Source organism: Equus przewalskii, chromosome 3, assembly GCF_037783145.1.
Source record: "Equus przewalskii isolate Varuska chromosome 3, EquPr2, whole genome shotgun sequence".
NCBI lineage: Eukaryota > Metazoa > Chordata > Mammalia > Perissodactyla > Equidae > Equus > Equus przewalskii.
In genome coordinates, this window is record NC_091833.1 from 90,287,519 (window position 1) to 90,301,318 (window position 13,800).

The 13,800-nt window shown below is 38.4% G+C and overlaps 1 protein-coding gene and 1 long non-coding RNA gene across 5 annotated transcripts in view; one reads left to right on the forward strand and one right to left on the reverse strand.

The window, feature by feature from the left end:
* Positions 1 to 6,721, forward strand: part of LOC139082327 (uncharacterized) — a 37,770-nt gene extending 31,049 nt beyond the window's left edge. The window contains exons 5-6 of the long non-coding RNA XR_011538225.1: positions 1,014 to 5,491; positions 5,743 to 6,721. This is a non-coding gene — a long non-coding RNA (uncharacterized lncRNA). The remainder of the gene's footprint in view (positions 1 to 1,013; positions 5,492 to 5,742) is intronic.
* DTHD1 (death domain containing 1) overlaps positions 1 to 13,800 on the reverse strand; it is a 66,696-nt gene that overhangs the window by 32,611 nt on the left and 20,285 nt on the right. For all 4 annotated transcript variants that reach the window (XM_070612983.1, XM_070612985.1, XM_070612984.1 and 1 more), the window contains 2 exons: positions 7,196 to 7,360; positions 4,959 to 5,248 (listed from right to left, as the gene is read on the reverse strand). In XM_070612983.1, the coding sequence (XP_070469084.1) occupies positions 4,959 to 5,248; positions 7,196 to 7,360 (455 nt within the window). The remainder of the gene's footprint in view (positions 1 to 4,958; positions 5,249 to 7,195; positions 7,361 to 13,800) is intronic.

Here is a 13,800-nt window from a genome sequence, read left to right on the forward strand (position 1 = left end):
TGGGATGCCTACCACAGCATGGCTTTTGCCAAGCTGTGCCATGTCCACACCCAGGATCCCAACTGGCGAACCCCGGGCCGTCGGGAAGCGGAATGTGCGAACCGCTGCGCCACCAGGCCAGCCCCGGGATTTGCCTTCTTAAAAGAGTTTCACTCTGGTAAAAAAAAAAAAGATAAATTATTTGGAGTCATTGAAATGTCATCTGGTAAACAGTAAATGAGTTTCCAGATTACTGGAGTAACGCTTGGCAAACTTCTACTTTCATACCACCAGAGTACCATCAAGGAAATGTCGCTACTTTGGTCCTAATAGAATACAACTTAGTAAATTTCTGCTTCCATCCTTTGAAAGACTTTATACTCCCTTCCAGGTATACAATTACTCATAAGGAATAATTTGTATACAGAATATAAGAATTAAGGGTGAGGCATAGCTACATTGATTCAATTTAGATCTAAAACTTATCTACCTCTTCTTTCTGGTTAATTTTTAAAAATAAAGATATGTAATGCAAGTCTCTAACAGTCACATTTATATATGAAATTATTGAGGATTCACCAGTAATAATTAGCATGATCATAGTGTTATAAACAGAAAGCATTATGTAGAGTTTTTTTAAGTTGGAATTTCATTGTTGCCAAAATATAACACTATATTTTGAAGACCCTTTGCATAGAAAACAACAGAACCAAAAAAGGACAAGTATCACAAAGAAATTACACTATTCTATTTTTTTCTCCCGTACTGGCGTATTAAAGGAGAAGTAAAAGCGAAAGCCATTTGTTGCATACTAAAATTATAAGATCAATCATTAGTTGACATTTTGAGAACCTCTTTCTCCTCAAAATGCTTTGTATGTGCTTCCTAGTAGGACCTTGGGATAGTAGCTATTCAATAAATATTTGCCATATAAGGAATACAGAATTTATTTATATTTTGTGAGTTACTAGATAATCCTTATAGCAATATATTTTCTTCTCAATAATGGATATTGGAATATTTTTCATTGACAGCATAGAAAGTACAAACGTAGAAATATATGCTTCTGCTTGGAAAAGTCAGACGAGGAGATGAAAGGCCAGCAATATGGGAAACGAAGAATCCGATACGAACCACTGGCTCAGAGCATTTCTGTGTTCTAACACATCTCCATCACCTCTACCCGGATGCGGCCATCATCCCTTGCTGGGTTTATTGCAATGGCTCATTAACTGGTCTCCCTGAGTCTTCCCTTGCCTCTGAGTCAGATTACAACTGCGTAATAATCACTTAGAATAAAAGGCAAAGTCCTTGCAATGGCCCTCAAGAAAGTGATCAGTATTCACCTAATCTCCTACAACTCTTCCCTCACTCCCTCTCATCCAGTCGTCCCAGCCTGCTTGCTGCCTCAGTTCATTTGCATCTGTAATCCCTCTGCCTGGGACAAACTCTCCTGAGATAGGATTAAGGCTTGTGCTCTCACCAGTCTTCAAATCTCTGTTTAAATGCCACCTTCTCAAAAAGGTCTTCCCTAATGAGTCAATTTAAAACTGCAACTCTGTCACTCCCTCTGAGACTCTCTACATCCTTTCCCTGCTTCATTCTTCTCTAGGTCACTCTTACGCCCATTTTTTTATTCCTTCGCTTCTTCTCTGTCTCTCCCCACTAGAATACAATATGCATAAGGGTAAGGAAATTTTTTTGAACGAATAAAAGGCTGGCCATTCTAATATCCTAAACATCTATCTGGGAAAAATCACTTCCCTGGGGCCAGGGGCACTGAGGTCAACTTTGCCACACACTGACCTCCATAGGGCTTTACTAGATGCTTGAGTAATGCCAAGATGTCATTACACAAAATTTTGTAAAAGCATTTCAAGAACTTTCTGGATTTTGTGTTCACTGGGAGCTTAGATGTTATGCAATAGAAAGCTTAAGTGCTGAATTAACATCTCTAACCTAGAAAATGAAAGCATCCTGTAGCTTGTGTCCAGAAGAATGCCAAAAGCCAATATAAAAACCAAGAGGATGGGCCAGCCCGGTGGCACATCAGTTAAGTTGGCACCTTCCGATCCCTGGTGGCCCAGGGTTCCCCGGCCTGGATCCCGGGTGCAGACATGGCACCGCTTGGCAAAAGCCATGCTGTGGTAGACAAGCCACATATAAAGTAGAGGAACATGGGCATGGACGTTAGCTTAGGGCCAGTCTTCCTCAGCCAAAAAAAAAGAGGAGGATTGGCAGTAGTTAGGTCAGGGGTAATCTTCCTCAAAAATAAATAAATAAAATAAAAACCAAGGGGAGCACCTATCTATCTTATTTTCTCTTAATAGAAATGAAGTCCATGTCCCATGACCTCATGAAAGAATCATCTCTATTCTATATAAATGGACACAGAGATGTTGATATTTCTCAAAGAGCAGTCATCTAAATTCATTAATTAAAGTTTTAAATACTTTTATTCACGCATTACTGTTGTGTTAGGTCCTTTCCCAAGCTTTGTCTTCGTTCTTCCAACAAATACTCAGTGAACTCCTTCTAGCTCTCAGGTACCATCCTTGGTGCTGGGGATTGAATAGTGCCCACCAACAGGACGGGCCCACACTTCGTGGGACTGTAGTCAGAGAAACTGGCATTGACGAAAACAATTGAATGAATAAATAAAAGACTGCATCTATGGCAAAGTCTACAAAAGAGAAGTACATAAGTTTCTGAAGAATTAAAATAAGGATTGACTTAATCAGGACAGAGAGGGAAGGCTTCTCTGAACAGGATCTTCATGGTGAGATCTGAAGATAAAGCAGGAGCTAACTGGAGGTGGGGGTGGGGCCTGGGGGGGGAAGAACCCTCCAGGCAGACAACCTCTGACTGCATGTCTTTGAGATTCACAGAGCCTACCCTGATGGACGGATGAGGTATTAATTCTTTACTGAGGGTCTGGCTCCTCTGAGATGAAGAAGAATCCAGTGAGGCTCCAGATCTGAGGGTAGGTCTCTAGTAAAGGCAAAGCAGAAATGATCCTGGTATCCCACCTGGCTTATTTTCCTTGAGTGAAGATGAGTTCTTCCCCATTCCTTATGTGGAGGAACTACACACACGTTGGCCATCTTCAGGCACTCTCAGTTTACCGTACGCTCCCCACCCCCCATTACAGGCACGTGTACACTTAGTACTACTGCCTATGAGAAGAGCAGTAACTCACTGTTGTTTAGGGCAGTAGGTAAACACAGCTGCTGTCCCAAGTAGTACAAATCATTTGCATCATTAGTTTTGGTGGGACACTTCCGGTTTTTGACTCTCTCTTCTTAGAGGGATTGTCCTAGTGTAGACATTGTAGTGTCTGCTTCAAAAGCCAAGTAGGAAGTGATCTTTCCCACCCTTCCTTCCTCTCCCTCCTCGTCCTTCCCTTCCCCTTTTTCTAACATCCTTGTCACTCACTCACTAAGTCCTGTCAGCTGATTCAGATGGCCGAGACTCTGCATGTGAAAGTGGAGAGATGCTTCAAATTAGGGCACTTTGGGTCTTACTTATTTCGGAGATACCAGAAAAACGGCAGAGTTAGCTTCAAGCTGCATCATTTTTGAAGCAACAGAGAACCAATGAAGCTTGGAATAATTTCCAGAATCAGAGAGAAAATAGGTATCTCTAAAAATCAATGGGATTTATATTAATTTATAAGTGAACAGAAACTATTAACTCAAGTCAAGTCTACAGCAAGACTCCTGGAGCAGAAATCCCCATAAACATCCATGAATTCTTTCCCATACTTCATCGCTACATGTTCCTGTTAGATCCTATTTCACCTCAAGGAAAGGAAGTAGGGAGGGGAAGGGGCTGAATTAATGAAAAAGAAACTGCTGTGATGGCAACTCCCCCAAAGATCGTTTTCTCTTTTCTCTCATACAGCTGTTTTCTCTCTGTGCTCTCCTTTTTCTTCATTTTCTCTTTCTCTTCATCTCCTGTTCTCTCTTTGTCTCATCCATTCCCTCTCGTCTCCCACCTCTCCTGCCACCTCTCATATTCATTCACCCTGTTTGTTTTCCTCAGCATTACCATATAGTCTTTCATTCACTACATATTTATTGAAAGTCTTTGATGTATCAGGCTCTATGCTAGGCTCAGGGGTAAACAGTGAGAAAGACAGTCATTGCCCTCATGAAATTTACACCCCAGTGAAGAACATAACATAAGTATACGAAAGAAAAGTAAGCAGATAAATAAGTTAAACAATTTCAAACTGTGGTAAGATTTAGAATGGAAACAAAAAAGCACTGGATAAATATGAGGATGAGAGGTAAGCATGGGTGTGTCACCTAGATCAGAGGCTCTTAATTCCTTTTTTGACTTGGACCCTTTTGGAGTTTGGTGAAATCTAACGTTTCCTTCTCAGAGTAGTCTTTTAAATATATAAAATAAAATAAATGGAAATATAAATATGGTAATTCTACTGGAATATAGTTCTATCCAGACAACTCTTGGGACCCCACTTGGGGTCCACTGACCCGAGGTTAGATTTTTTTGAAGGACATCATAAAGAGTTCGGACGTTGTTTTAAGTAGAATAGGAGGCATTAAGGTTTTAATCAGGGGCGTAATAATGTGTGATTTATGTTTTTAAAAGATCACAATTGTTACTGTATGGAAATAGGTTTTGTGTGGCCGATAGTGGAAGCACAGGAGTTTTGAGGAGGAAGCTGCATTGATGTAGGAGAGAGATGATCCCAGCTTGGACTCAGATAGTAATCGTGGAAAAGACTATTTTGAAAACAGTGTCCCTTAGAGTCTGTCCATAAAGGAACATGCATGCCCTAAAAAGACAAGAAAGACTGGAATGAAGTCAATAAGTCTTTTTCTCTTCCTCCTTTTCAAAAGCTTCCCCTCAGTCCTCTGAAGTTTTCCTTAGCAGGACAAGTTCAGGGAACTCCTTCTGAAGTTTGTGGCTGAGAGCCCATAGAATACACAAAAAGATTTCTTTATACTTACTTGAAGCAAATATGTTTCCAGTAAACCTTAAAAGAAGTTGTTCTCCTTCTTTTACTTGGAAATGGCGAGAGGGCTCTGGAGGACTGCCGAATGCTTCCAAACGCAAGTTCCTGAGCACCTGGTTTAAATCTTTAGACGGCACCACTAAAATAACAACTCTGTGTGGATTGTCTTTCTGATGATACAGTACAATGCAGGCGGTGGTGCTGAGCATGGCTTCCTCTAAAGATTTCACAAAAGAAACCAAATGGCTATTGTCCACAATGGAAGACAGGTGAAGCACAATGAATCTGCATGGGAGAAAGGAGGCATGACCTAAGGGGAACATACAGTCTCAAAAATGTAACTGGTAACTAATGACACCCAAGAAAAGAGCCATGATCATCCAAACTTCCTTTAAAAGCAAGCATTCTGATGACTAACTGGTGAGGTTCATGAATGACTTTAATGAAACTCTTGGCAGTCAGAAACCAGGCTAAATCAAACCAAGTTCTAATACAGATGCTTGTAGACAAAGAAACCATCCAGTCTCAGCTCCACTCTAAATGTTTTTTTTTTTTTTTTTTTTTTTTAAAGATTTTATTTTTTTCCTTTTTCTCCCCAAAGCCCCCCGGTACATAGTTGTGTATTCTTCGTTGTGGGTTCTTCTAGTTGTGGCATGTGGGACGCTGCCTCAGCGTGGTCTGACGAGCAGTGCCATGTCCGCGCCCAGGATTCGAACCAACGAAACACTGGGCCGCCTGCAGCGGAGCGCGCGAACTTAACCACTCGGCCACGGGGCCAGCCCCCACTCTAAATGTTTTAACTTATAGTTTAACCAGCATTACCAAAGAGTATTACTTTAAAACATAGAAGAGAAAGAGAATCCATTTACTATCAATAGGTTGGAGAATATACGCCATAATAAAAGGAAGATTGAATCATTCATCTCTGTCACTGAATGGTAAGGATTGTTATGATGGACCCTGCTTTGGGTTGAATTGTGTGTCCCCTCTACCCAAATTCATATGTTGATTTAGGTTAGGAGGCCTAACCCCTAGTACCTTAGAATGTGACCTTGTTTGGAGATAGGGTCTTTACAGAGGTAATCAAGTTAATATGAGGTCATCAGAGTACACTCTAATCTGATATGAGTAGTCTCACGAAAGGGGGAAATTTGGACACAGGAATGTGCATACAGAGAAAAGCCTGTGTGAACGTGAAGATAGCCACCTGCAAGCCAAGAAGAGAGGCCTGGAACAGATCCTTCCCTCACAGTCCTCAGAAGGAATGAACATTGCTAGCACCTTGATTTTGGATTTCTAGTCTCCAGAACTGTGAGACAATAAATTTCTGCTTAAAGCCACCTAGTTTGTGGTACTTTACTATGGCAGCCTAGTAAGCTAATACAGATACCTCTCCCTGGGATGGAACAGCCATTGCCCAACTCTTGTCCAGAGAATTGCCCTACAGGAACCCCTTCACCAGGAGCATCTCTGCACCCAAGGACAAGGACTGACTGATGCAGCGATGTCAGCCAGCCTCCTTGGGACTCACACTCCAGGGTTCTCCTGAGGTATTGGGCTGAGATAAAACTTCTGCTGAAACCATAGGTTTTCCATCCTCTTCCCTTGCCCTCCCTGCTTCTTTCACTCCCTCACAGGATTCACCTGAGAGCCCTCCCTCAATAAATCACTTGCATTCTCACCTGGGACTCTATTTCTGACCCAAGCCAACTGTAGATGTAAGATCTTCCATTTTGAATTAAAGGCTATCTTTGGACATATGATTGCCCTCTCTTTATGAGTGTCTACTCCTCATGAACCTTAAAATTGTCTAAAACTCTTCTCATAATGAGCTGTCTAGAAAACATGGAAATGAGAAGGCAAAATGAGGACACTGAAATAACAAATTCAGTTTATATATACATAGTTATGAGATGAGCATAATATGAAGAGTTAATTACTATCTCCATGGAATTTCAAAAATGAAGGTGCTATGTTAAAACTATTTTGCAGTTAGAAGAAACCTGTAAAAATAAATCTAAGTTATGAGTGGTTTCCAAAAGCACTTATTAAACTATCATGAGTGAAATTATAGATGGCATATTCATGCCAATTCTGGTTTACATTTTAGGCACACCCTAAAGAACTGTTCATATGTCTATTTGAGGAATAAAAATCTAATCCTGTGATTCCACTTCTGCAAACATCGATTACAGATAGACTATCATCTTTTATTGTTTACCGTTGTATTACCTCTCTAAATGTTCACACAGTTCAAATGATATCAAGCCACTCTGCATCGTTCTCACCACAACATCATCAAGCACAAACCAACCGGTGTCTTGGCTTCTGATTCCCAGTAATTTCAAACATTCACAGGTATTGTTCCCAGGTTTTCTTATAGAGGCACTTTTTGTCCTGTATAACGGTAGCAAAAGAGAAATTGGTAAAATTTGTATAGTATAAATCATATTTAATGCATTCATACTTTCATCAAGTGAATAATCCAGCAACAATTTACTAAGTATATACCATATGCCAATAATCACACTCTGCACTAGGAATGCAAAGATAAGAAATATATTGCCACTGCTCTCCAGAAGCTCACAGTATTACAGCATTATCCAATTCAGGACAAGGTATCTGTGTAGTAATTAAGGGAAGGTACAGAGTGGTTTAGCAGCAGAAGGAAGGTGCTCAGGGAAGCCTGCAAAGTGAGAATGCTGATATTTGAGATGAACTTTGGAGAATGAGAAGCATTTTACTACTGGCAAAAGAGTTAAGAGAAGCCCCTGAAACATTAATAAACTTGCTCATTTAAACCCAGATGCTTAGGATAGCCAGGAGTAGTGGTGTATTGGTATAGCATAATAGATGAGACCACAGACTCTGGAACAAGACTGCTTTCAAATCCTGGGTAGCTCTGCCTCTTGTTAGCTGTATGACCATGGGCAAGTTTTTTGACCTCTCTGGATCTCAGTTTTCTTATCTATAATATGAGGATAATGATAGTATCTGCGTCATGGGATTAAATTAATTAATATTTGTAAAGCACTTATAATTGTAGTAAGCATAAATGATATTAATATTCTCATCCTAATTCCTACAGCTGACAGAGCCAATTAGCCTTCTTGTATAATTCTCCTTCTGGCTTAACTTGCCCCACCCAGAAGCCCTGAAAGAGGCTGTTGTATGTACCATGTGATACTTTCCCCCAACCAGAGCTGATTTGATTAACAGTAGACTAATTTCCAACACTCAGCCAATTTGATTCTTTTCCTTTGGAACTTGGCTAAGTAAGAGGACCAGAGATTGTAACCTCTCATTGTCCTTTGGCTGCAGTGCCCTGAGCTATAAAAATGAATAGGGAGAGAAATTATTAAGAAAGGAAATAGAGCAGATGCTAAGAGAGAAAAGGAGAAAATCAAAGTGAAATAATCAGTGTAGTCCCAGAGATGGAGAAAGCAGAAATTACCTATTGTCGCCTTACAATAAACTCCTCTTCTTGAATTCACTTAAATGGATATCTGTTCCTCACAATTAAAGGAAGAAAAGTCCTTGATACTGAACATCTTGCAGAAAAATAAAATCTGGTCCAGTGATGCTACAACCCACAAGGGGACAGAACCATCCTAGCTAGGTACTAAGAAGGAAGATCCAAGTGTGAATCCCACATGCTTGTTTGTGAATAGAATTAGTTATGGGTTTAAAACTATCTTAGTTTCACAGGTTGAGTTTTGCTATGACCCATACATTAAGAACTGAACTAGATTTAAAATGTCTACTCTGAAAACTTCAAACTATGTTGATTCCTTCAGAGGATCAATCAGATTAAAATCAGGAGGATATGGGAAAAATAACATTTAGTTTTTGGCTTTTGGTTTATAACCACAAATATGGTAAATTTTGTAACCCTTGGAAGTTAACAATTTAACACAAGGAGATGCACTCATACTGAATCCAAAACTTTGGCCATTTACTAGAAACTGACTTAATTAAATGCAATATTGATTTTTTTTTCTGATGGAAATGTTTACTTTTTTTTTTCCCAACAGCCTCACTTTTCGATGGGGACTTACAGGTTCCCGACTGCAGTGGGCTAACCCTACTCCCAGGGACAGGTGGGCATATGACCTGAGCAAAATAGTGCATTTGGCATTCATTAATGCTATTTGCCAAAATATCCAATTTCCCACAACCTGAGCACATGATAGGATTGCACTTCCTTGTCCCTGATGGTTGAGTGGGGCCATGTGACTAGTTCTGGCTAATGAATAATGAATGAAGGAAATAAGTCACTGCGAAGCTGAGCATTTAATTGTTAATGTGGGTCTATCCTAATTTCTTTCTTCTGCCACCATGACAGCAACCAGACAGTGGTTGCCCTTTAGTGTAAATCCCGGAGTGAGGATGACCAAGATCCTTTGATGGCAGGCCGCATAGCGTGTGCGAGATATAAAGACAGTTGTTATAAGACCTTGAGATTTCGGGCTTTTGTTATTATGCCATGACCTAGGCTAACCTGCCCTGTAGAGTATATCTTCCTTTTGGTCCCAGAGAGACTGGGTTCTTTCTGGTTCAAGAAAAATATAAAGATAAAAGATAAAAGATATCCACAGACTTTTTATTTACACTATTTATTTATGGACCAAATGATCTCTTTTTTCTTAAAAACGTTGGGTTTGCTTTTCTGTCACTTAAAATCAAGAGTTCTTAATGATATGAAGATCAAATTTAGACTGCATTTTTTCCAGCTTTATTGAGATATAATTGACATACAACATTATGTAAGTTTAAGGTGTACAATGGGATGATTTGATGCTAAATCATTACCACAATAAAGTTGGTTAACACACCCACCACCTCAAATTTAGATTTTAGTGTGATAATAGGTACAATTCATATTGAAATTAAATGATTTGGTGGCATCCTTATTTATCCCAGCTGTTCTTAACTACTCTGCAAATAAACTCTTCCCTTTATAAATGCTATTAGCAAATTTTGACAACTAGCATCGCCTAGCGGTGAATAGCACGTGATCATATGCCACAAAAGACAACATTCTAATATACTAGGAGTTCCATAAAATATAATCAACCTTTATTAAATCAATTTGTTTTTTCAAGAATAACTAACCTTGCTATTTCTTGAGTCCAAGCTTCTTCCCATATCCACAATTCCAGGCATTAAGGTAATTATAATTGGCCTATTTTGGGTCAAGTGTTCAATTATAAGGAACAGTAACATTGAAGAACATGAAAACTCCCAGTAGATCCACATAGAAAGGACAATTTCCAGAATTTGTGGTATAATTCCCAAAAATAAAGTGGCTGGGTAAACAAAGTAACAGGTGTCTTCTCCAGGCTGCCTTTCTCAGGTGTGAGAGTGCCCTGACACATCTTTCCCATATAAATGCTTTAATGTCACACAATAAAAGACACTCAGAAGATTTTTCCCAAGGTAATAAAGATATGCTCAAAGGCCCCTCAACATTTTGTCTCTACAAGTAGAAACAGACAATACTGAGAAACTTCCAAGGATAGATTCTTTTTCTTTTCTTTAGACTTTATATTTTTAGACCAATTTTAAGAGGTTCACAGCAAAATTGAGAGGAAAGTACAGGACTTCCCACATATCTCTTGCCCCCATACATGTAAACCTTCCCCCATTATCAACATCTGCCACCAGAGTGGTACATTTGCTACAACTGGGGAATCAAAGTCCACAGTTTACATTACGGTTCATTCTTTGTATTGTATGTTCTATGAGTTTGAACAAATGTATAATGACATGTATCCATCATTATAGTAGCATACAGAGTATTTTCGCCATCCTAAAAGTCCTCTGTACTCTGCCTATTCATCCTTCTCCTACTCCAACCCCTGAGCTTTTTACTGTCTCCATAGTTTTGCCTTTTCCAGACGTTGTCTACAGTACCTATCATACAGTATGTATCATACAGTATGTAGCCTTTTCAGACTGGCTTCTTTAGCTTAGCAATATGTATTTAAGATTTGTCCATGTCTTTCTGTAGCTTGATAGCACATTTCTTTTTGGTGCTGAATAATATTCTGTTGTTATAGACATTGTTTATCCCATTCACTTACTGAAGGACATCATAGTTGCTTCCAAATTTTGACAATTATGAATAAATCTGCTATAACATCCTTGTGCAGGTTTTTGTGTGGACATAAGTTTGCAACCCCTTTGGGTAAATAACAAGGAATGCTGATCCTGGATCATATGGTAAGAGTGTGTTTAGTTTTGTAAGAAATCAACAAACTGTCTTCCAAAGTGGCTGTATCAGTTTGCATTCCCACCAGCAACGAATGAGAATTCCTGCTGCTCCACATCCTTACCAGCATTTGAGGTTTTCAGTGTTCTGGAATTTAGCCATTTTAATAGGTATGTAGTGGTATCTCATTGTTTTTAAAATTTGCATCTCACTGATGACATATATATACAATATGGAGCATCTTTCCATATGCTTATTTGCCAAATGTATATCTTCTTCTGTGAGATGTCTTTGGCCCATTTTTTAACTGAGTTTTTTGGTTTTTTATGGTTGAGTTTTAAAAGTTTTTTGTATGTCTTGCCTAACAGTCCTTTAACAGATGTGTCTTTTGCAAATACTTTCTCCCAGTCTGCGGCTCATCTTCTCATTCTCCTGACATTCTTTCCCAGAGCAGAAATTTTTAATTTTATGAAGTCCAGCATATCAATTATTTCTTTCATGGACTGTACCTTTGGTGTTGTATCTAAAAAGTCATTGCCACACCCAAGACCATCTAGATTTTCACCTACGTTATTTTCTAGGAGTTTTATAGTCGTGCATTTTATATTTATGTCTAGAAACCATTTGAGTTAACTTTTGTGAAGGGCATAATGTCTGTATCTAGATTTATGTTTTTGAATGTGGATGTTCACTTGTTCCAGCACCTTTTGTTGAAAAGACTCTCTTTTCTCCGTTGTATTGCCTGTTCTTTTTTGTCAAAGATCAGTTGATTGTATTATGTGGGTCTATTTCTGTGTTCTCTATTCTGTTCCACTGATCTATTTTCTATTCTTTTGCCAATACCACATGTCTTGATTATTGTCGCTTTGTGGTAAGTCTTGAAGTCAGGTGGTGTCAGTCATCCAACTTTGTTCTTCTCCTTTAATGTTATATCGGCTATTCTGGGTGATAGTTTCTTTTTGATATGAAAAATAAAATTGAGCTCTACCTTATCTGGCTTTCCAATCCACTGGTAACGTTACATGCTTTTAAGTACAATGGTATATAATAAATTGAAAATATTTCCAGTATACTACCTCCAAGTTTAATAAATGTGAAAAATCATATTTGCTCAGTAAGTATTTGCTTCAAAATTTTGCTGAAACCATTTTATTCTGTTAAATGAAGTCAACCTGTGTTGACAATATACTACTGGCTGAACAATACAAAGGAAAATAAAACATTTGTGATTTTACTATTCATAAAATTACATTTTTTAAGGTAAAACATGGTGACTATAGTTGATAACGCTGTATTATATAATTGAAATTTGCCTAGAGAGTAGAATTTAAATGTTCTCACCAAAAAAAAAAAAAAAAACGGTAAATATGTGAGGTGATGGATGTGTTAACCAACTAGATGGAAGGAATCCTTTCATAATGTACACATATATCAAATCACCTTGATGTACACTTTTAATATCTTACAATTTTATTTGTCAGTTATACCTCAATAAAGCTGAAAAAAATAGATAAAATGTCCTTTTGTTTTTAGGTTGCCTCTCTAAAATATTATAAATTTGATATACAAAACACAAGGTTAACAAATAACAAATCGAGAATAAGTAATCTCAGGCCTCTTCCTGCCTATTGCTAACCAACTAGATCCTGATAAACATGCTTTTTAATACATTGTTGTTGTTGTTTTGCATATGCAGGAGGACTCTTAAAGGAATGTCCCACATTTCTCTTCAAAACACCTGTAAACCAGGGTTGAAGACAAGGGCACAACTAGACAGGAATGATAGGATTAAATAGTAATCTATCTAACGAAGGGAAGACTCCTTCTCAATAATTTAGATACAGGAGAATAAAACTGTAAGTGATAATCAAGTGAGCAGAACAAGAAACGGTGATCCTTGAGATCCCATCCATAAAAGGCGAACTTGAGACCTGGACTAAGACTCCCAAGGAGGCTAAAGTAGTCCCAGGTAAGTAGCACCTGGTTCTCAGCAGAGACAGAAACCAACGCCATCTGGAGGAAAACAGGTCCATTTATGCCTGCAGAATTCTCAGGTACACATGCTCACAAACAAAAGTCCCCGAACAAGTAAGGAGGTCAATACCAGGAATAACAGTTAGCAGAAGCAACATGCAACACCTTCAAAGACTGTAGGTATCGGAGTTGGTAGATACAAAATGAAAACAACGATATATGAAAAGTTTAACAAGATAAAGGACAGTATCATAAAAATAAGCAAGCAGCAGGAGACAATCAAGAATGATTAGGAAGATTTGAATAAGAGCTAAATAGAACCTTAATATATAAAAAAGACAATTGCTGAAAACAATAACTCATTCATAGGTTAAAAATAGATTTTAAAAGTATATGATGTTTGTGGTATTTGAACTGGAATGTGAAGAAATTGCACAGAATATAGCACAGAGACAGGAAGATGAAAAATATAAAAGAGAAGAAAAGAAATATGGAATTTGGAAAGAGATGGTTTAATAGACATCTAATTGGAAATCCAGAAGGACAGAGTGGATAAAGGGAGCAGAGAAAATATTTGATTAGAAAACTTATAAGAAATTCCCAGGAATGTGAAAAGACATAAATCTATCTATTCAGGAAGCACGATGTA